Source organism: Pseudophryne corroboree, unplaced genomic scaffold (assembly GCF_028390025.1).
Source record: "Pseudophryne corroboree isolate aPseCor3 unplaced genomic scaffold, aPseCor3.hap2 scaffold_1763, whole genome shotgun sequence".
Classification (NCBI taxonomy): domain Eukaryota; kingdom Metazoa; phylum Chordata; class Amphibia; order Anura; family Myobatrachidae; genus Pseudophryne; species Pseudophryne corroboree.
Window position 1 is genome coordinate 62,666 of NW_026968401.1, and position 21,661 is coordinate 84,326.

At 51.3% G+C, this 21,661-nt stretch overlaps 1 protein-coding gene across 1 annotated transcript; it reads right to left on the reverse strand.

Moving 5' to 3' along the window:
• Positions 1 to 17: 17 nt before the first annotated feature.
• Positions 18 to 18,105, reverse strand: LOC135002318 (kazal-type serine protease inhibitor domain-containing protein 1-like). Its single transcript, XM_063951656.1, has 4 exons — positions 17,649 to 18,105; positions 1,865 to 2,025; positions 677 to 824; positions 18 to 131 (listed from the first exon to the last, which is right to left on the reverse strand). The coding sequence occupies exons 1-4, from the start codon at positions 18,103 to 18,105 to the stop codon at positions 25 to 27; spliced, it is 873 nt and encodes a 290-aa protein (XP_063807726.1). The 3' UTR covers positions 18 to 24.
• Positions 18,106 to 21,661: the final 3,556 nt, after the last annotated feature.

Here is a 21,661-nt window from a genome sequence, read left to right on the forward strand (position 1 = left end):
CAAATGGAGCCTGGGTGTCCAGCCTCACTCATGTGACCCAGAGGAACCTTCGCTTGACAGGTCATCTTCGTCATCTGTCACATCAAACACCCCAACAAGGTGAGGAGAGACTTCCGAGGCCAATGGGGAGTCTGAAGATGGATACAGAAGGCAGAGAAATGCCATAAAAAGAACACTAGGCAATAAAAGGAGGAGATACATGGCGTAATGGGAGGAGTTATCAGTACAGGTTACAGTGAGGAGTAGGAGGGGTTATGTGGAGGCGCTATATGGAGTAATAGGTGAGGTTAGAGGGAGGAGCTATATGCGTAATGGGAGGAGTTATCAGTACAGGTTACAGTGAGGAGTAGGAGGGGTTATGTGGAGGCGCTATATGGAGTAATAGGTGAGGTTAGAGGGAGGAGCTATATGCGTAATGGGAGGAGTTATCAGTACAAGTTACAGTGAGGAGTAGGAGGGGTTATGTGGAGGAGCTATATGGAGTAATAGGTGAGGTTAGAGGGAGGAGTTATATGCGTAATGGGAGGAGTTATCAGCATAGGTTATAAGGAAGTACAGGCTGGGATTTGTGGAGGAGCTATAAGGATTAATATTGGAGAGTTATAAGGAGCTATATGGATTTATTTATCATTGGGGTCGTCGGCAGTGAATACTCAGGAGCTGAGTGGTCTCTTACCGGGCGGAATGACGCGCAATTTTGCTGACGCAGACACTTCTCCAAACATGTTCCATGCCTGACAGGTATAGAACCCAGCGTCCCTCAGTCTAACGTGAGTTATCTGCAACCAGCCGGTCACCTGATGCCTCTGAGGACCCGCACGGGACTAGGACAAAATGAAGAAGTGTTATTAGTTTTATTAATATCTTTATTTTTCCTTTATCATTGTGTTATGTCCGGCAGTGTTTTACTAATCACTCCCATAAAACACTGCCCGACAATACCAATCACATCCACATCGGAAAATACGAAAATGCTTAATACGACAGCAAGTAAATGACACGTAAAGAAAACAAAAAGCTGCAAATTCCCACTACCGATGTCATTCGTGTATAATCTCCCACCAAATCCCTACAAATACGAACCTTAGTAAATATACCCCCATGTCTCTTATGTGTATGTAACGTTTCACTGCTTCTTACGCGGTTGGTCATCAAACACTCCATAACGCTACACGTGTCATTACAGAGAGCGCGCGCCATCCTCCGGGTTATTAGTATGGCAGCTGGAATTATCAGAGGACGTTCCAGGGGAGGAACAATCCTGAGACATGATCGCTCGCTAGCGTGTTTTGCTGCACTGCAATCAGGTCAGAACTGCGCATGTGTATGCACCACAATGCGCAGGCGCGTCGCACGGGTACAAAGCGGATTGCCGCTCAGCGATGGGTATTACAAAGAATCCATTCGCACGGGCGATTGCAAGGAGAGTGACAGGAAGAAGACGTTTGTGGGTGGCAACTGACTGTTTTGTGGGAGTGGTTGGAAAAACGCAGGCGTGTCCAAGCGTTTGCAGGGCGGGTGTCTGACGTCAATTCCGGTCCCGGACAGGCTGAAGTGATCGCAGCGGCTGAGTAAGTCCTGGGCTGCGCAGAGACTGCACAAGATCGGTTTGTACCGCTCGGCGGCACATGCAATCGCACACTTACACAGCGATAATACACTCCCCTATGGGAGGTGACTATCTGATCGCAGCACTGCAAAATAACCCTAGCGAGCGATCAGGTGTGAATTAGGGCCACAGTCTCCAAGTGTCTGCTGGTTACACGGCAGCTGCTGGGGGCTAACATCCCGACCCCCTGATGCCGCTGCCCCACACCCGTCCCTCCTCCCACAGCTGAGAATAAGCCCCACAAGGTGATATTACCTGTACAATGACATGCCTCTTATCCCCCGGGAGCGGCACCTCGGCCCCGTCCTTCTTCCACTGCAGCTCAGCAATGGGCTGTGCAGACACCTCACACCCCAGAATCACAGTCTGACCGGCCACAGCCACAGCGTCCCGCGGAGAACTCAGGAGGACGGGAGCTGCGGGGAGAGTAAACACTGATCATGTGACCTGCTATACCCCACTACTAATACACAGTCAGCAGGGGGCGCTGACCTCTCCCCCACTACTAATACACAGGCAGCAGGGGGCACTGACCTCTCCCCTCCTCCTAATACACAGACATCAGGGGGCACTGACCTCTCCCCCACTACTAATACACAGACACCAGGGGGCGCTGACCTCTCCCCTCCTCCTAATACACAGACACCAGGGGGCGCTGACCTCTCTCCTCCTCCTAATACACAGACACCAGGGGGCGCTGACCTCTCCTTCCTCCTAATACACAGACAACAGGGGCGCTGACCTCTCCTTCCTCCTAACACACAGACATCAGGGGACACTGACCTCTCCCCTCCTCCTAATACACAGACAACAGAGGACACTGACCTCTCCCCTCCTCCTAATACACAGACAACAGAGGACACTGACCTCTCCTTCCTCCTAATACACAGGCAGCAGGGGGCGCTGACCTCTCCTTCCTCCTAATACACAGACACCAGGGGGCGCTGACCTCTCCTTCCTCCTAATACACAGACAACAGGGGCGCTGACCTCTCCTTCCTCCTAACACACAGACATCAGGGGACACTGACCTCTCCCCTCCTCCTAATACACAGACAACAGAGGACACTGACCTCTCCCCTCCTCCTAATACACAGACAACAGAGGACACTGACCTCTCCTTCCTCCTAATACACAGGCAGCAGGGGGCGCTGACCTCTCCTTCCTCCTAATACACAGACACCAGGGGACACTGACCTCTCCCCCACTACTAATACACAGGCAGCAGGGGGCGCTGACCTCTCCCCTCCTCCTAATACACAAACACCAGGGGGCGCTGACCTCTCCCCTCCTCCTAATACACAGACACCAGGGGGCGCTGACCTCTCCTTCCTCCTAATACACAGACAACAGGGGCGCTGACCTCTCCCCTCCTCCTTATATTAGAGATGAGCGGGTTCGGTTTCTCTGAATCCGAACCCGCCCGAACTTCATGGTTTTTTTCACGGGTCCGAGCAGACTCGGATCCTCCCGCCTTGCTCGGTTAACCCGAGCGCGCCCGAACGTCATCATGACGCTGTCGGATTCTCGCGAGACTCGGATTCTATATAAGGAGCCGCGCGTCGCCGCCATTTTCACACGTGCATTGAGATTGATAGGGAGAGGACGTGGCTGGCGTCCTCTCCATTTAGATTATAAGAGAGAGAGATTTACTGGAGCTTAGGACTAGGAGGAGTACTGTAGAAGTGTAGAGAGTGCAGAGAGTTTACTAGTGAGTGACCACCAGACAGTGCAGTTTATTTAATATATCCGTTCTCTGCCTGAAAAAAGCGATACACACAGTGACTCAGTCACATACCATATCTGTGTGCACTGCTCAGGCTCAGCCCAGTGTGCTGCATCATCTATATATATTATATATCTGTCTGACTGCTCAGCTCACACAGCTTATAGTTGTGGGGGAGACTGGGGAGCACTGCAGTGCCAGTTATAGGTTATAGCAGGAGCCAGGAGTACATAATATTATATAGTGAGTGACCACCAGACAGTGCAGTTTATTTAATATATCCGTTCTCTGCCTGAAAAAAAGCGATACACACAGTGACTCAGTCACATACCATATCTGTGTGCACTGCTCAGGCTCAGCCCAGTGTGCTGCATCATCTATATATATTATATATCTGTCTGACTGCTCAGCTCACACAGCTTATAATTGTGGGGGAGACTGGGGAGCACTGCAGTGCCAGTTATAGGTTATAGCAGGAGCCAGGAGTACATAATATTATATTAAAATTAAACAGTGCACACTTTTGCTGCAGGAGTGCCACTGCCAGTGTGACTGACCAGTGACCTGACCACACTGACCACCAGTATAGTTAGTAGTATACTTATATTGTGATTGCCTGAAAAAGTTAAACACTCGTCGTGTGACTTCACTTGTGTGTTGTTGTTTTTTTTATTCTATAAAAATAAAACTCATTCTGCTGACAGACAGTGTCCAGCAGGTCCGTCATTATATAATATATAATATATACCTGTCCGGCTGCAGTAGTGATATATATATATTTTTTATATCATTTATCATCCAGTCGCAGCAGACACAGTACGGTAGTTCACGGCTGTGGCTACCTCTGTGTCTGCACTCGGCAGGCAGTCCGTCCATAATTGTATACCACCTAACCGTGGTTTTTTTTTCTTCTTTATACATACATACTACTACGACATCTCTTTATCAACCAGTCTATATTAGCAGCAGACACAGTACAGTACGGTAGTTCACGGCTGTGGCTACCTCTGTGTCTGCACTCGGCAGGCAGTCCGTCCATAATTGTATACCACCTAACCGTGGTTTTTTTTTCTTTCTTCTTTATACATACATAGTTACATAGACATCTCTTTATCAACCAGTCTATATTAGCAGCAGACACAGTACAGTACGGTAGTTCACGGCTGTGGCTACCTCTGTGTCTGCACTCGGCAGGCAGTCCGTCCATAATTGTATACCACCTAACCGTGTTTTTTTTTTCTTTCTTCTTTATACATACATAGTTACATAGACATCTCTTTATCAACCAGTCTATATTAGCAGCAGACACAGTACAGTACGGTAGTTCACGGCTGTGGCTACCTCTGTGTCTGCACTCGGCAGGCAGTCCGTCCATAATTGTATACCACCTAACCGTGGTTTTTTTTTCTTTCTTCTTTATACATACATACTACTACGACATCTCTTTATCAACCAGTCTATATTATTAGCAGCAGACACAGTACAGTACGGTAGTTCACGGCTGTGGCTACCTCTGTGTCTGCACTCGGCAGGCAGTCCGTCCATAATTGTATACCACCTAACCGTGGGTTTTTTTTCTTTCTTCTTTATACATACATAGTTACATAGACATCTCTTTATCAACCAGTCTATATTAGCAGCAGACACAGTACAGTACGGTAGTTCACGGCTGTGGCTACCTCTGTGTCTGCACTCGGCAGGCAGTCCATAATTGTATACTAGTATCCATCTCCATTGTTTACCTGAGGTGCCTTTTAGTTGTGCCTATTAAAATATGGAGAACAAAAATGTTGAGGTTCCAAAATTAGGGAAAGATCAAGATCCACTTCCACCTCGTGCTGAAGCTGCTGCCACTAGTCATGGCCGAGACGATGAAATGCCAGCAACGTCGTCTGCCAAGGCCGATGCCCAATGTCATAGTACAGAGCATGTCAAATCCAAAACACCAAATATCAGAAAAAAAAGGACTCCAAAACCTAAAATAAAATTGTCGGAGGAGAAGCGTAAACTTGCCAATATGCCATTTACGACACGGAGTGGCAAGGAACGGCTGAGGCCCTGGCCTATGTTCATGGCTAGTGGTTCAGCTTCACATGAGGATGGAAGCACTCAGCCTCTCGCTAGAAAAATGAAAAGACTCAAGCTGGCAAAAGCAGCACAGCAAAGAACTGTGCATTCTTCGAAATCCCAAATCCACAAGGAGAGTCCAATTGTGTCGGTTGCGATGCCTGACCTTCCCAACACTGGACGTGAAGAGCATGCGCCTTCCACCATTTGCACGCCCCCTGCAAGTGCTGGAAGGAGCACCCGCAGTCCAGTTCCTGATAGTCAGATTGAAGATGTCAGTGTTGAAGTACACCAGGATGAGGAGGATATGGGTGTTGCTGGCGCTGGGGAGGAAATTGACCAGGAGGATTCTGATGGTGAGGTGGTTTGTTTAAGTCAGGCACCCGGGGAGACACCTGTTGTCCGTGGGAGGAATATGGCCGTTGACATGCCAGGTGAAAATACCAAAAAAATCAGCTCTTCGGTGTGGAGGTATTTCAACAGAAATGCGGACAACAGGTGTCAAGCCGTGTGTTCCCTTTGTCAAGCTGTAATAAGTAGGGGTAAGGACGTTAACCACCTCGGAACATCCTCCCTTATACGTCACCTGCAGCGCATTCATAATAAGTCAGTGACAAGTTCAAAAACTTTGGGTGACAGCGGAAGCAGTCCACTGACCAGTAAATCCCTTCCTCTTGTAACCAAGCTCACGCAAACCACCCCACCAACTCCCTCAGTGTCAATTTCCTCCTTCCCCAGGAATGCCAATAGTCCTGCAGGCCATGTCACTGGCAATTCTGACGATTCCTCTCCTGCCTGGGGTTCCTCCGATGCATCCTTGCGTGTAACGCCTACTGCTGCTGGCGCTGCTGTTGTTGCTGCTGGGAGTCGATGGTCATCCCAGAGGGGAAGTCGTAAGCCCACTTGTACTACTTCCAGTAAGCAATTGACTGTTCAACAGTCCTTTGCGAGGAAGATGAAATATCACAGCAGTCATCCTGCTGCAAAGCGGATAACTGAGGCCTTGACAACTATGTTGGTGTTAGACGTGCGTCCGGTATCCGCCGTTAGTTCACAGGGAACTAGACAATTTATTGAGGCAGTGTGCCCCCGTTACCAAATACCATCTAGGTTCCACTTCTCTAGGCAGGCGATACCGAGAATGTACACGGACGTCAGAAAAAGACTCACCAGTGTCCTAAAAAATGCAGTTGTACCCAATGTCCACTTAACCACGGACATGTGGACAAGTGGAGCAGGGCAGGGTCAGGACTATATGACTGTGACAGCCCACTGGGTAGATGTATGGACTCCCGCCGCAAGAACAGCAGCGGCGGCACCAGTAGCAGCATCTCGCAAACGCCAACTCTTTCCTAGGCAGGCTACGCTTTGTATCACCGCTTTCCAGAATACGCACACAGCTGAAAACCTCTTACGGCAACTGAGGAAGATCATCGCGGAATGGCTTACCCCAATTGGACTCTCCTGTGGATTTGTGGCATCGGACAACGCCAGCAATATTGTGTGTGCATTAAATATGGGCAAATTCCAGCACGTCCCATGTTTTGCACATACCTTGAATTTGGTGGTGCAGAATTTTTTAAAAAACGACAGGGGCGTGCAAGAGATGCTGTCGGTGGCCAGAAGAATTGCGGGACACTTTCGGCGTACAGGCACCACGTACAGAAGACTGGAGCACCACCAAAAACTACTGAACCTGCCCTGCCATCATCTGAAGCAAGAAGTGGTAACGAGGTGGAATTCAACCCTCTATATGCTTCAGAGGTTGGAGGAGCAGCAAAAGGCCATTCAAGCCTATACAATTGAGCACGATATAGTAGGTGGAATGCACCTGTCTCAAGCGCAGTGGAGAATGATTTCAACGTTGTGCAAGGTTCTGATGCCCTTTGAACTTGCCACACGTGAAGTCAGTTCAGACACTGCCAGCCTGAGTCAGGTCATTCCCCTCATCAGGCTTTTGCAGAAGAAGCTGGAGACATTGAAGGAGGAGCTAACACGGAGCGATTCCGCTAGGCATGTGGGACTTGTGGATGGAGCCCTTAATTCGCTTAACAAGGATTCACGGGTGGTCAATCTGTTGAAATCAGAGCACTACATTTTGGCCACCGTGCTCGATCCTAGATTTAAAGCCTACCTTGGATCTCTCTTTCCGGCAGACACAAGTCTGCTGGGGTTGAAAGACCTGCTGGTGACAAAATTGTCAAGTCAAGCGGAACGCGACCTGTCAACATCTCCTCCTTCACATTCTCCCGCAACTGGGGGTGCGAGGAAAAGGCTCAGAATTCCGAGCCCACCCGCTGGCGGTGATGCAGGGCAGTCTGGAGCGACTGCTGATGCTGACATCTGGTCCGGACTGAAGGACCTGACAACGATTACGGACATGTCGTCTACTGTCACTGCATATGATTCTCTCAACATTGATAGAACGGTGGAGGATTATATGAGTGACCGCATCCAAGTAGGCACGTCACACAGTCCGTACTTATACTGGCAGGAAAAAGAGGCAATTTGGAGGCCCTTGCACAAACTGGCTTTATTCTACCTAAGTTGCCCTCCCACAAGTGTGTACTCCGAAAGAGTGTTTAGTGCCGCCGCTCACCTTGTCAGCAATCGGCGTACGAGGTTACATCCAGAAAATGTGGAGAAGATGATGTTCATTAAAATGAATTATAATCAATTCCTCCGCGGAGACATTGACCAGCAGCAATTGCCTCCACAAAGTACACAGGGAGCTGAGATGGTGGATTCCAGTGGGGACGAATTGATAATCTGTGAGGAGGGGGATGTACATGGTGATATATCGGAGGGTGATGATGAGGTGGACATCTTGCCTCTGTAGAGCCAGTTTGTGCAAGGAGAGATTAATTGCTTCTTTTTTGGGGGGGTCCAAACCAACCCGTCATATCAGTCACAGTCGTGTGGCAGACCCTGTCACTGAAATGATGGGTTGGTTAAAGTGTGCATGTCCTGTTTTGTTTATACAACATAAGGGTGGGTGGGAGGGCCCAAGGATAATTCCATCTTGCACCTCTTTTTTCTTTTCTTTTTCTTTGCATCATGTGCTGATTGGGGAGGGTTTTTTGGAAGGGACATCCTGCGTGACACTGCAGTGCCACTCCTAGATGGGCCCGGTGTTTGTGTCGGCCACTAGGGTCGCTAATCTTACTCACACAGCTACCTCATTGCGCCTCTTTTTTTCTTTGCGTCATGTGCTGTTTGGGGAGGGTTTTTTGGAAGGGACATCCTGCGTGACACTGCAGTGCCACTCCTAAATGGGCCCGGTGTTTGTGTCGGCCACTAGGGTCGCTAATCTTACTCACACAGTCAGCTACCTCATTGCGCCTCTTTTTTTCTTTGCGTCATGTGCTGTTTGGGGAGGGTTTTTTGGAAGGGACATCCTGCGTGACACTGCAGTGCCACTCCTAGATGGGCCCGGTGTTTGTGTCGGCCACTAGGGTCGCTAATCTTACTCACACAGCTACCTCATTGCGCCTCTTTTTTTCTTTGCGTCATGTGCTGTTTGGGGAGGGTTTTTTGGAAGGGACATCCTGCGTGACACTGCAGTGCCACTCCTAGATGGGCCCGGTGTTTGTGTCGGCCACTAGGGTCGCTAATCTTACTCACACAGCTACCTCATTGCGCCTCTTTTTTTCTTTGCGTCATGTGCTGTTTGGGGAGGGTTTTTTGGAAGGGCCATCCTGCGTGACACTGCAGTGCCACTCCTAGATGGGCCCGGTGTTTGTGTCGGCCACTAGGGTCGCTAATCTTACTCACACAGCTACCTCATTGCGCCTCTTTTTTTCTTTGCGTCATGTGCTGTTTGGGGAGGGTTTTTTGGAAGGGACATCCTGCGTGACACTGCAGTGCCACTCCTAGATGGGCCCGGTGTTTGTGTCGGCCACTAGGGTCGCTTATCTTACTCACACAGCGACCTCGGTGCAAATTTTAGGACTAAAAATAATATTGTGAGGTGTGAGGTATTCAGAATAGACTGAAAATGAGTGTAAATTATGGTTTTTGAGGTTAATAATACTTTGGGATCAAAATGACCCCCAAATTCTATGATTTAAGCTGTTTTTTAGTGTTTTTTGAAAAAAACACCCGAATCCAAAACACACCCGAATCCGACAAAAAAAATTCGGTGAGGTTTTGTCAAAACGCGTTCGAACCCAAAACACGGCCGCGGAACCGAACCCAAAACCAAAACACAAAACCCGAAAAATTTCAGGCGCTCATCTCTACCTTATATACAGACAACAGGGGACACTGACCTCTCCTTCCTCCTAATACACAGGCAGCAGGGGGCGCTGACCTCTCCTTCCTCCTAATACACAGACACCAGGGGACACTGACCTCTTCCCCACTACTAATACACAGGCAGCAGGGGGCGCTGACCTCTCCCCTCCTCCTAATACACAAACACCAGGGGGCGCTGACCTCTCCTTCCTCCTAATACACAGACACCAGGGGACACTGACCTCTCCCCTCCTCCTAATACACAGACATCAGGACACTGACCTCTCCCCTCCTCCTAATACACAGACATCAGGACACTGACCTCTCCCCTCCTCCTAATACACAGACACCAGGGGACACTGACCTCTCCCCTCCTCCTAATATACAGACACCTGGGGGAACTGACCTCTCCCCTCCTCCTAATACACAGACATCAGGGGGCACTGACCACTCCACTCCTCCTAATACACAGACATCAGGGGGCACTGACGTCTCCCCTCCTCCTACTACACAGACATCAGGGGGCACTGACCACTCCCTTCCTCCTAATACACAGACATCAGGGGGCACTGACCTCTCCCCTCCTCCTAATACACAGACATCAGCGGGCACTGACCACTCCCTTCCTCCTAATACACAGACATCAGGGGGCACTGACCACTCCCCTCCTCCTAATACACAGACACCAGAGGGCGCTGACCTCTCCCCTCCTCCTAATACACAGACACCAGGGGGCGCTGACCTCTCCCCTCCTCCTAATACACAGACACCAGGGGGCGCTGACCTCTCCCCTCCTCCTAATACACAGACACCAGGGGGCGCTGACCTCTCCTTCCTCCTAATACACAGACATCAGGGGGCACTGACCACTCCCTTCCTCCTAATACACAGACATCAGGGGGCACTGACCTCTCCCCTCCTCCTAATACACAGACATCAGGGGGCACTGACCTCTCCCCTCCTCCTAATACACAGACAGCAGGGGGCGCTGACCTCTCCTTCCTCCTAATACACAGACACCAGGGGACACTGACCTCTCCCCCACTACTAATACACAGGCAGCAGGGGGCGCTGACCTCTCCCCTCCTCCTAATACACAAACACCAGGGGGCGCTGACCTCTCCTTCCTCCTAATACACAGACACCAGGGGACACTGACCTCTCCCCTCCTCCTAATACACAGACAACAGGGGCGCTGACCTCTCCCCTCCTCCTTAGACACAGACAACAGGGGACACTGACCACTCCCCTCCTACTAATACATAGACATCAGGGGGCACTGACCTCTCCCCTCCTCCTAATACACAGACACCAGGGGACACTGACCTCTCCCCTCCTCCTAATACAGACACCAGGGGGCGCTGACCTCTCCCCTCCTCCTAATACACAGACACCAGGGGGCGCTGACATCTCCTTCCTCCTAATACACAGACATCAGGGGGCGCTGACCTCTCCCCTCCTCCTAATACACAGACACCAGGGGGCGCTGACCTCTCCTTCCTTCTAATACACAGACACCAGGGTACACTGACCTCTCCCCTCCTCCTAATACACAGACAACAGGGGCGCTGACCTCTCCCCTCCTCCTAATACACAGACACCAGGGGGCACTGACCTCTCCCCTCCTCCTAATACACAGACACCATGGGACACTGACCTCTCCCCTCCTCCTAATACACAGACATCAGGGGTCGCTGACCTCTCCCCCACTACTAATACACAGGTAGCAGGGGGCGCTGACCTCTCCTTCCTCCTAATACACAGACACCAGGGGACACTGACCTCTCCCCTCCTCCTAATACACAGACATCAGGGGGCGCTGACCTCTCCCCTCCTCCTAATACACAGATGTCAGGGGGCACCGACCTCTCCCCTCCTCCTAATACACAGACATCAGGGGGCACTGACCTCTCCCCTCCTCCTAATACACAGACATCAGGGGGCACTGACCTCTTCCCTTCTCCTAATACTCAGACACCAGGGGGCACTGACCTCTCCCCTCCTCCTAATACACAGGTAACAGGGGACACTGACCTCTCTCCTCCTAATACACAGATACCAAGGGGCACTGACCTCTCCCCTCCTCCTAATACACAGACACACGGGGGCACTGACCTCTCCCCTCCTCCTAATGCACAGATGTCAGGGGGCACCGACCTCTCCCCTCCTCCTAATACACAGACATCAGGGGGCACTGACCTCTTCCCTCATCTTAATACACAAACATCAGGGGACACTGACCTCTCCCCTCCTCCTAATACACAGACATCAGGGGGCACTGACCTCTCCCCTCCTCCTAATACACAGACACCAGGGGGCACTGACCTCTCCCCCTCCTCCTAATACACAGACACCAGGGGACACTGACCTCTCCCCTCCTCCTTATAACCAGACAACAGGGGACACTGACCTCTCCTTCCTCCTAATACACAGACACCATGGGACACTGACCTCTCCCCTCCTCCTAATACACAGACACCAGGGGGCACTGACCTCTCCCCTCCTCCTAATACACAGACACCAGGGGGCGCTGACCTCTCCTTCCTCCTAATACACAGACACCAGGGGCGCTGACCTCTCCCCTCCTCCTAATACACAGACATCAGGGGACACTGACCTCTCCCCTCCTCCTAATACACAGACACCAGGGGGCACTGACCTCTCCCCTCCTCCTAACACACAGACATCAGGGGGCACTGACCTCTCCCCTCCTCCTAATACACAGATGTCAGGGGGCACCGACCTCTCCCCTCCTCCTAATACACAGACATCAGGGGGAACTGACCTCTTCCCTTCTCCTAATACACAGACACCAGGGGGCACTGACCTCTCCCTCCTCCTAATACACAGACATCAGGGGACACTGACCTCTCCCCTCCTCCTAATACACAGACATCAGGGGCCACTGACCTCTCCCCTCCTCCTAATACACAGATAACAGGGGACACTGACCTCTCTCCTCCTAATACACAGATACCAAGGGGCACTGTCCTCTCCCCTCCTCCTAATACACAGACACAAGGGGGCACTAACCTCTCCCCTCCTCCTAATACACAGATGTCAGGGGGCACCGACCTCTCCCCTCCTCCTAATACACAGACATCAGGGGGCACTGACCTCTTCCCTCATCTTAATACACAAACATCAGCGGACACTGACCTCTCCCCTCCTCCTAATACACAGACATCAGGGAGCACTGACCTCTCCCCTCCTCCTAATACACAGACACCAGGGGACACTGACCTCTCCCCTCCTCCTAATACACAGACATCAGGGGGCACTGACCTCTCCCCTCCTCCTAATACACAGACACCAGGGGGCACTGACCTCTCCCCTCCTCCTAATATACAGACACCAGGGGGAACTGACCTCTCCCATCCTCCTAATACACAGGCATCAGGGGGCACTGACCTCTCTCCTCCTCCTAATACACAGACATCAGGTTTACACTGACCTCTCCCCTCCTCCTATTACACAGGCATCAGGGGGCACTGACCTCTCGCCTCCTCCTAATACACGGATATCAGGGGGCACTGACCTCTCCCCTCCTCCTAATACACAGACATCAGGGGGCACTGACCTCTTCCCTTCTCCTAATACACAGACACCAGGGGGCACTGACCTCTCCCCTCCTCCTAATACACAGATAACAGGGGACACTGACCTCTCTCCTCCTAATACACAGATACCAAGGGGCACTGACCTCTCCCCTCCTCCTAATACACAGACACAAGGGGGCACTAACCTCTCCCCTCCTCCTAATACACAGATGTCAGGGGGCACCGACCTCTCCCCTCCTCCTAATACACAGACACCAGGGGGCACTGACCTCTCCCCTCCTCCTAATACACAGACATCAGGGGACACTGACCTCTCCTTCCTCCTAATACACAGACACCAGGGGGCGCTGACCTCTCCCCTCCTCCTAATACACAGACATCAGGGGACACTGACCTCTCCCCTCCTCCTAATACACAGACACCAGGGGGCACTGACCTCTACCCTCCTCCTAATACACAGACATCATGGGGCACTGACCTCTCCCCTCCTCCTAATACACAGACATCAGGGGACACTGACCTCTCCCCTCCTCCTTATACACAGACAACAGGGGACACTGACCTCTCCCCTCCTCCTAATACACAGATATCAGGACACTGACCTCTCCCCTCCTCCTAATACAAAGACATCAGGACACTGACCTCTCCCCTCCTCCTAATACACAGATACCATGGGGTGCTGACTTTCCCCCTCCTCCTAATACACAGGCAGAAGGGGGCCCTGACCTCACCTTCCTCCTATTACACAGACATCAGGGGACACTGACCTCTCCCCTCCTCCTAATACACAGACATCAGGGGGCACTGACCTCTCCCCTCCTCCTAATACGCAAATATCAGGGGCACTGACCTCTCCCCTCCTCCTAATACACAGACATCAGGACACTGACCTCTCCCCTCCTCCTAATACACAGACACCAGGGGGCACTGACCTCTTCCCTTCTCCTAATACACAGACACCAGGGGGCACTGACCTCTCCCCTCCTCCTAACACACAGACATCAGGGGGCACTGACCTCTCCCCTCCTCCTAATACACAGATGTGAGGGGGCACCGACCTCTCCCCTCCTCCTAATACACAGACAACAGGGGACACTGACCTCTCCCCTCCTCCTAATACACAGATATCAGGACACTGACCTCTCCCCTCCTCCTAATACACAGATATCAGGACACTGACCTCTCCCCTCCTCCTAATACACAGATACCAGGGGGTGCTGACTTTTCCCCTCCTCCTAATACACAGGCAGAAGGGGGCCCTGACCTCACCTTCCTCCTAATACACAGACATCAGGGGACACTGACCTCTCCCCTCCTACTAATATGCAAATATCAGGGGCACTGACCTCTCCCCTCCTTCTAATACACAGACATCAGAGGCACTGACCTCTCCCCTCCTTCTAATACACAGACATCAGGGGACAGTGACCTCTCCCCTCCTCCTAATACACAGACATCAGGACACTGACCTCTCCCCTCCTCCTAATACACAGACACCAGGGGGCACTGACCTCTCCCCTCCTCCTAACACACAGACATCAGGGGGCACTGACCTCTCCCCTCCTCCTAATACACAGATGTCAGGGGGCACCGACCTCTCCCCTCCTCCTAATACACAGACATCAGGGGGCACTGACCTCTTCCCTTCTCCTAATACACAGACACCAGGGGGCACTGACCTCTCCCCTCCTCCTAATACACAGATAACAGGGGACACTGACCTCTCTCCTCCTAATACACAGATACCAAGGGGCACTGACCTCTCCCCTCCTCCTAATACACAGACACAAGGGGGCACTAACCTCTCCCCTCCTCCTAATACACAGATGTCAGGGGGCACCGACCTCTCCCCTCCTCCTAATACACAGACATCAGGGGGCACTGACCTCTTCCCTCATCTTAATACACAAACATCAGGGGACACAGACCTCTCCCCTCCTCCTAATACACAGACATCAGGGGGCACTGACCTCTCCCCTCCTCCTAATACACAGACACCAGGGGACACTGACCTCTCCCCTCCTCCTAATACACAGACATCAGGGGGCACTGACCTCTCCCCTCCTCCTAATACACAGACACCAGGGGGCACTGACCTCTCCCCTCCTCCTAATATACAGACACCAGGGGGAACTGACCTCTCCCCTCCTCCTAATACACAGGCATCAGGGGGCACTGACCTTTCTCCTCCTCCTAATACACAAACATCAGGTTTACACTGACCTCTCCCCTCCTCCTAATACACAGGCATCAGGGGGCACTGACCTCTCGCCTCCTCCTAATACACGGATATCAGGGGGCACTGACCTCTCCCCTCCTCCTAATACACAGACATCAGGACACTGACCTCTTCTTCCTCCTAATACACAGACATCAGGGGGCACTGACCTCTCCCCATCTCCTTATACACAGACATCAGGGGGCACTGACCTCTCCCCATCTCCTTATACACAGACATCAGGGGACACTGACCTCTCTCCTCCTCCTAATACACAGACATCAGGGGACACTGACCTCTCCCCTCCTCCTAATACACAGACATTAGGGGACACTGACCTCTCCCCTCCTCCTAATATACAGACACCAGGGGGCACTGACCTCTCCCCGCCTCCTAATATACAGACACCAGGGGGAACTGACCTCTCCCCTCCTCCTAATACACAGGCATCAGGGGACACTGACCTCTCCCCCCCCTCCTAATACAAAGACATCAGGACACTGACCTCTTCTTCCTCCTAATACACAGACATCAGGGGGCACTGACCTCTCCCCATCTCCTTATACACAGACATCAGGGGGCACTGACCTCTCCCCATCTCCTTATACACAGACATCAGGGGACACTGACCTCTCTCCTCCTCCTAATACACAGACATCAGGGGGCACTGACCTCTCCCCGCCTCCTAATATACAGACACCAGGGGGAACTGACCTCTCCCCTCCTCCTAATACACAGGCATCAGGGGACACTGACCTCTCCCCCCCCTCCTAATACACAGACACCAGGGGGCACTGACCTCTCCCCTCCTCCTAATACACAGACATCAGGACACTGACCTCTCCTTCCTCCTAATACACAGACATCAGGGGGCACTGACCTCTCCCCTCCTCCTAATACACAGACACCAGGAGACACTGACCTCTCCCATCCTCCTAATACACAGACATCAGGGGGCACTGACCTCTCCCCTCCTCCTAATACACAGACACCAGGGGACACTGACCTCTCCCCTCCTCCTAATACACAGACAACAGGGGCGCTGACCTCTCCCCTCCTCCTAATACACAGACATCAGGACACTGACCTCTCCTTCCTCCTAATACACAGACATCAGGGGGCACTGACCTCTCCCCATCTCCTTATACACAGACATCAGGGGGCACTGACCTCTCCCCTCCTCCTAATATGCAGACATCAGGGGGCACTGACCTCTCCCCTCCTCCTAATACACAGACACCAGGGGGCACTGACCTCTCCCCTCCTCCTAATACACAGACATCAGGACACTGACCTCTCCCCTCCTCCTAATACACAGACATCAGGACACTGACCTCTCCCCCACTCCTAATACACAGACACCGGGGGCACTGACCTCTCCCCTCCTCCTAATACACAGACACCGGGGGCACTGACCTCTCCCCTCCTCCTAATACACAGACACCAGGGGACACTGACCTCTCCCCTCCTCCTAATACACAGACATCAGGACACTGACCTCTCCCCCACTCCTAATACACAGACACCGGGGGCACTGACCTCTCCCCTCCTCCTAATACACAGACACCGGGGGCACTGACCTCTCCCCCTCCTCCTAATACACAGACACCAGGGGGCACTGACCTGTCCCCTCCTCCTAATACACAGACATCAGGACACACTGACCTCTCCCTCACTACTAATACACAGACATCAGGGGGGCACTGACCTCTCCCCTCCTCCTAATACACAGACATCAGGGGGCACTGACCTCTCCCCTCATCCTAATACACAGACATCAGGGAGCACTGACTTCTCCCCTCCTCCTAATACACAGACATCAGGGGACACTGACCTCTCCTTCCTCCTAATACACAGACACCAGGGGGCACTGACCTCTCCCCTCCTCCTAATACACAGACATCAGGGGGCACTGACCTGTCCCCTCCTCCTAATACACAGACATCAGGACACTGACCTCTCCCCTCCTCCTAATACACAGACACCAGTCACGGGGTAGTGCCAGTCTTGGCAGGGCCGGGTAACAATGGTGTAAGTAGGCACAGAGGCAGCGCCATCACTGTCAATAACCCTCTGGAGTACTCGCCAGCATTCCGGGCGCACAGAGCGAGGGTCGCAGCTCCTGCCTGTGCACAGATTGTTACGCCCGCTTTAGGGTGTCTCACACTGCGTGATGTTAGGGACCTGCCCATGCGGGGGTACAGCAGGAAAGGGGCACTGGAGCGGGACTTACCTTCCTGGCAGGGGCCTCTATGTGCCAGCCTCAGCGTCACCCTCCTCTTCATCCGGGCGGCCTCCTGTAAGCGGCAGAGGTTCCTGTATGTCCTGCGGTCGGTTCCACACACACTCTCCTGAGTGGAGCAGACACACTGTGGCTCCTCGCTGTGCCCAGCCTTCACCCGGCACTGCAGCTCCTCTCCGCAGGTCCCCAGGTGGTGTCTCTGCCAGGGCATGTCACACATCTGCCCCTCCACATTGGCACACTGCCAGCAGCAGCCACAGTGATCTGTCACCCTGCCAGCCGGGCAACGCTGGGGAACTGGAGGGCAGCGTCCCACCTGGCACGGGGGACAGTTCTCTGTGGACCATCCTCTGGTGGGTATGAATCTGGGCAGAGCTGGAGGGGGCAGAGAGGAGAGCATTGCGGACAGCAGCAGAACCTGGAGCGTTGCTGGGATGTGAGGGGGCATAGTGTCTGTGAGAGGTGGGACTGGTCACTGGGCTTATATAGAGGGCGGGGGATGGGGGGGTGGGGGTTCTATTACCTCTCACCTGGGGGAGGCTCCTGACCATCAGTATTGTCCTGTGACTTCCAGCATAGAAACGGTTAATCTCCCTGCCCCCAGCCTCTGTATTACCCCCCCTCTGCCTGGCTACCTGTGGGCTGCTCATTTGCATATCATTTATGGCAGAGGAGGAGAGAGACAATCAGTGCACAAGAGCTAACAATCAAATACCGCAGGAGAGCTAACACTCCAAATACCGCACAAGAGCTAACAATCCAAATACCACACAAGAGCTAACACTCCAAATACCGCACAAGAGCTAACACTCCAAATACCACACAAGAGCTAACAATCCAAATACCGCACAAGAGCTAACAATCCAAATACCGCAAAAGAGCTAACAATCCAAATACCGCACAGGAGCTAACAATCCAAATACAGCACAAGAGCTAACACTCCAAATACCGCACAAGAGCTAACAATCAAACACCGCACAAGAGCTAACAATCCAAATACCGCACAAGAGTTAACAATCCAAATACCGTACAAGAGCTAACAATCCAAATACCGCACAAGAGTTAACAATCCAAATACCGCACAAGAGCTAACAATCCAAATACCGCACAAGAGCTAACAATCCAAATACCGCACAAGAGTTAACAATCCAAATACCGCACAAGAGCTAACAATCCAAATACCGCACAAGAGCTAACAATCCAAATACCGCACAAGAGCTAACAATCCAAATACCGTACAAGAGCTAACAATCCAAATACCGTACAAGAGCTAACAATCCAAGGGACTCATTTATAAAAGTATATTTGCAGCTATATCACTATTGTGCACCCACTCTGTGGAATCCCCTCCCACACACAATAAGACTCTCCTCTAGTCTCCAAACCTTCAAGTGTTCCCAGAAAACTCACCTCTTTAGTAGAGATGAGCGGGTTCGGTTCCTCGAGATCCGAACTCCCCCCCCCCCAACTTCACCCATTTTATACGGTTCCGAGGCAGCCTCGGATCCTCCCGCCTTGCTTGGTTACCCGAACGTCATCATCCCGCTGTCGGATTCTCGCGAGATTCGTATTCTATATAAGGAGCCGCGCGTCGCCGTCATTTTCACTCGTACATTGGAGATGATAGCGAGAGGACGTGGCTGCGTTCTCTCAGTTTCTGTGTTCAGTGTGCTGCAAATATCTGTGCTCAGAGTGCTACAAATATCTGTGCTCAGTGTGCTGCAAATATCTGTGCTCAGTGTGCTGCAAATATCTGATCAGTGTGCTGCAAATATCTGTGCTCAGTGTGCTGCAAATATCTGTGCTCAGTGTGCTGCAAATATCTGTGCTCAGTGTGCTGCAAATATCTGTGCTCAGTGTGCTGCAAATATCTGTGCTCAGTGTGCTGCAAATATCTGTGCTCAGTGTGCTGCAAATATCTGTGCTCAGTATGCTGCAAATATCTACGTTCTCTTCCTGAAAAATGCTCCATATCTGTGCTGCATTGTAGTATATAGTAGGAGGACAGTGCAGAATTTTGCTGACCACCAGTATATATATTGCAGTACGGTACAGTAGTCCACTGCTTTACCTACCTCTGTGTCAAGTATACTATCCATCCATACCTGTGCTGCATTTTAGTTGTGCTCAGTATGTATAGTAGGAGGACAGTGCAGAATTTTGCTGACCACCAGTATATAATATATAGCAGTACGGTACAGTAGGCCACTGCTCTACCTACCTCTGTGTCGTCAAGTATACTATCCATCCATACCTGTGGTGCATTTTAGTTGTGCACAGTATATAGTAGGAGGACATTGCAGAATGTTGCTGTGACCACCAGTATATATATATAGCAGTACGGTACAGTAGTCCACTGCTCTACCTCTGTGTCGTCAAGTATACTACAAAAGTTCAGTAAAATGACCCAAAAATAAAAATTAAAAGCGTCTGAAGAGAAGCGTAAACTTGCCAATATGCCATTTACGACACGGAGTGGCAAGGAACGGCTGAGGCCCTGGCCTATATTCATGGCTAGTGGTTCAGATTCACATGAGGATGGAAGCACGCATCCTCTCGCTAGAAAACTGCAGTGCCACTACTAGATGGGCCAGGTGTTTGTGTCGGCCACTTGGGTCGCTTAGCTTAACCATCCAGCGACCTTGGTGCACCTCTTTTTTTCTTTGCATCATGTGCTGTTTGGGGACTATTTTTAAATCTGCCATCCTGTCTGACACTGCAGTGCCACTCCTAGATGGGTCAGGTGTTTGTGTCGGCCACTTGTGTCGCTTGCAGTGTGCTGCAAATATCTGTGCTCAGTGTGCTGCAAATATCTGTGCTCAGTGTGCTGCAAATATCTGTGCTCAGTGTGCTGCAAATATCTACGTTCTCTTCCTGAAAAATGCTCCATATCTGTGCTGCATTGTAGTATATAGTAGGAGGACAGTGCAGAATTTTGCTGACCACCAGTATATATATTGCAGTACGGTACAGTAGTCCACTGCTCTACCTACCTCTGTGTCAAGTATACTATCCATCCATACCTGTGCTGCATTTTAGTTGTGCTCAGTATGTATAGTAGGAGGACAGTGCAGAATTTTGCTGACCACCAGTATATAATATATAGCAGTACGGTACAGTAGTCCACTGCTCTACCTACCTCTGTGTCGTCAAGTATACTATCCATCCATACCTGTGGTGCATTTTAGTTGTGCGCAGTATATATATTAGGAGGACAGTTCATAATTCTGCTGACCAGCAGTATATATATATAGCAGTACGGTACAGTAGTCCACTGCTCTACCTACCTCACCTCTGTGTCGTCAAGTATACTATCCATCCATACCTGTGCTGCATTTTAGTTGTGCGCAGTATATAGTAGGAGGGGACAGTGCAGAATTTTGCTGACCACCAGTATATATATAGCAGTACGGTACAGTAGTCCACTGCTCTACCTCTGTGTCGTCAAGTATACTACAAAAGTTCAGTAAAATGACCCAAAAATAAAAATTAAAAGCGTCTGAAGAGAAGCGTAAACTTGCCAATATGCCATTTACGACACGGAGTGGCAAGGAACGGCTGAGGCCCTGGCCTATATTCATGGCTAGTGGTTCAGATTCACATGAGGATGGAAGCACGCATCCTCTCGCTAGAAAACTGCAGTGCCACTACTAGATGGGCCAGGTGTTTGTGTCGGCCACTTGTGTCGCTTAGCTTAGTCACACAGCGACCTTGGTGCACCTCTTTTTTTCTTTGCATCATGTGCTGTTTGGGGACTATTTTTAAATCTGCCATCCTGTCTGACACTGCAGTGCCACTCCTAGATGGGTCAGGTGTTTGTGTCGGCCACTTGTGTCGCTTAGCTTAGTCACACAGCGACCTTGGTGCGCCTCTTTTTTTCTTTGCATCATGTGCTGTTTGGGGACAATTATTTTGAAGTGCCATCCTGTCTGACACTGCAGTGCCACTCCTAGATGGGCCAGGTGTTTGTGTCGGCCACTTGGGTCGCTTAGCTTAGCCATCCA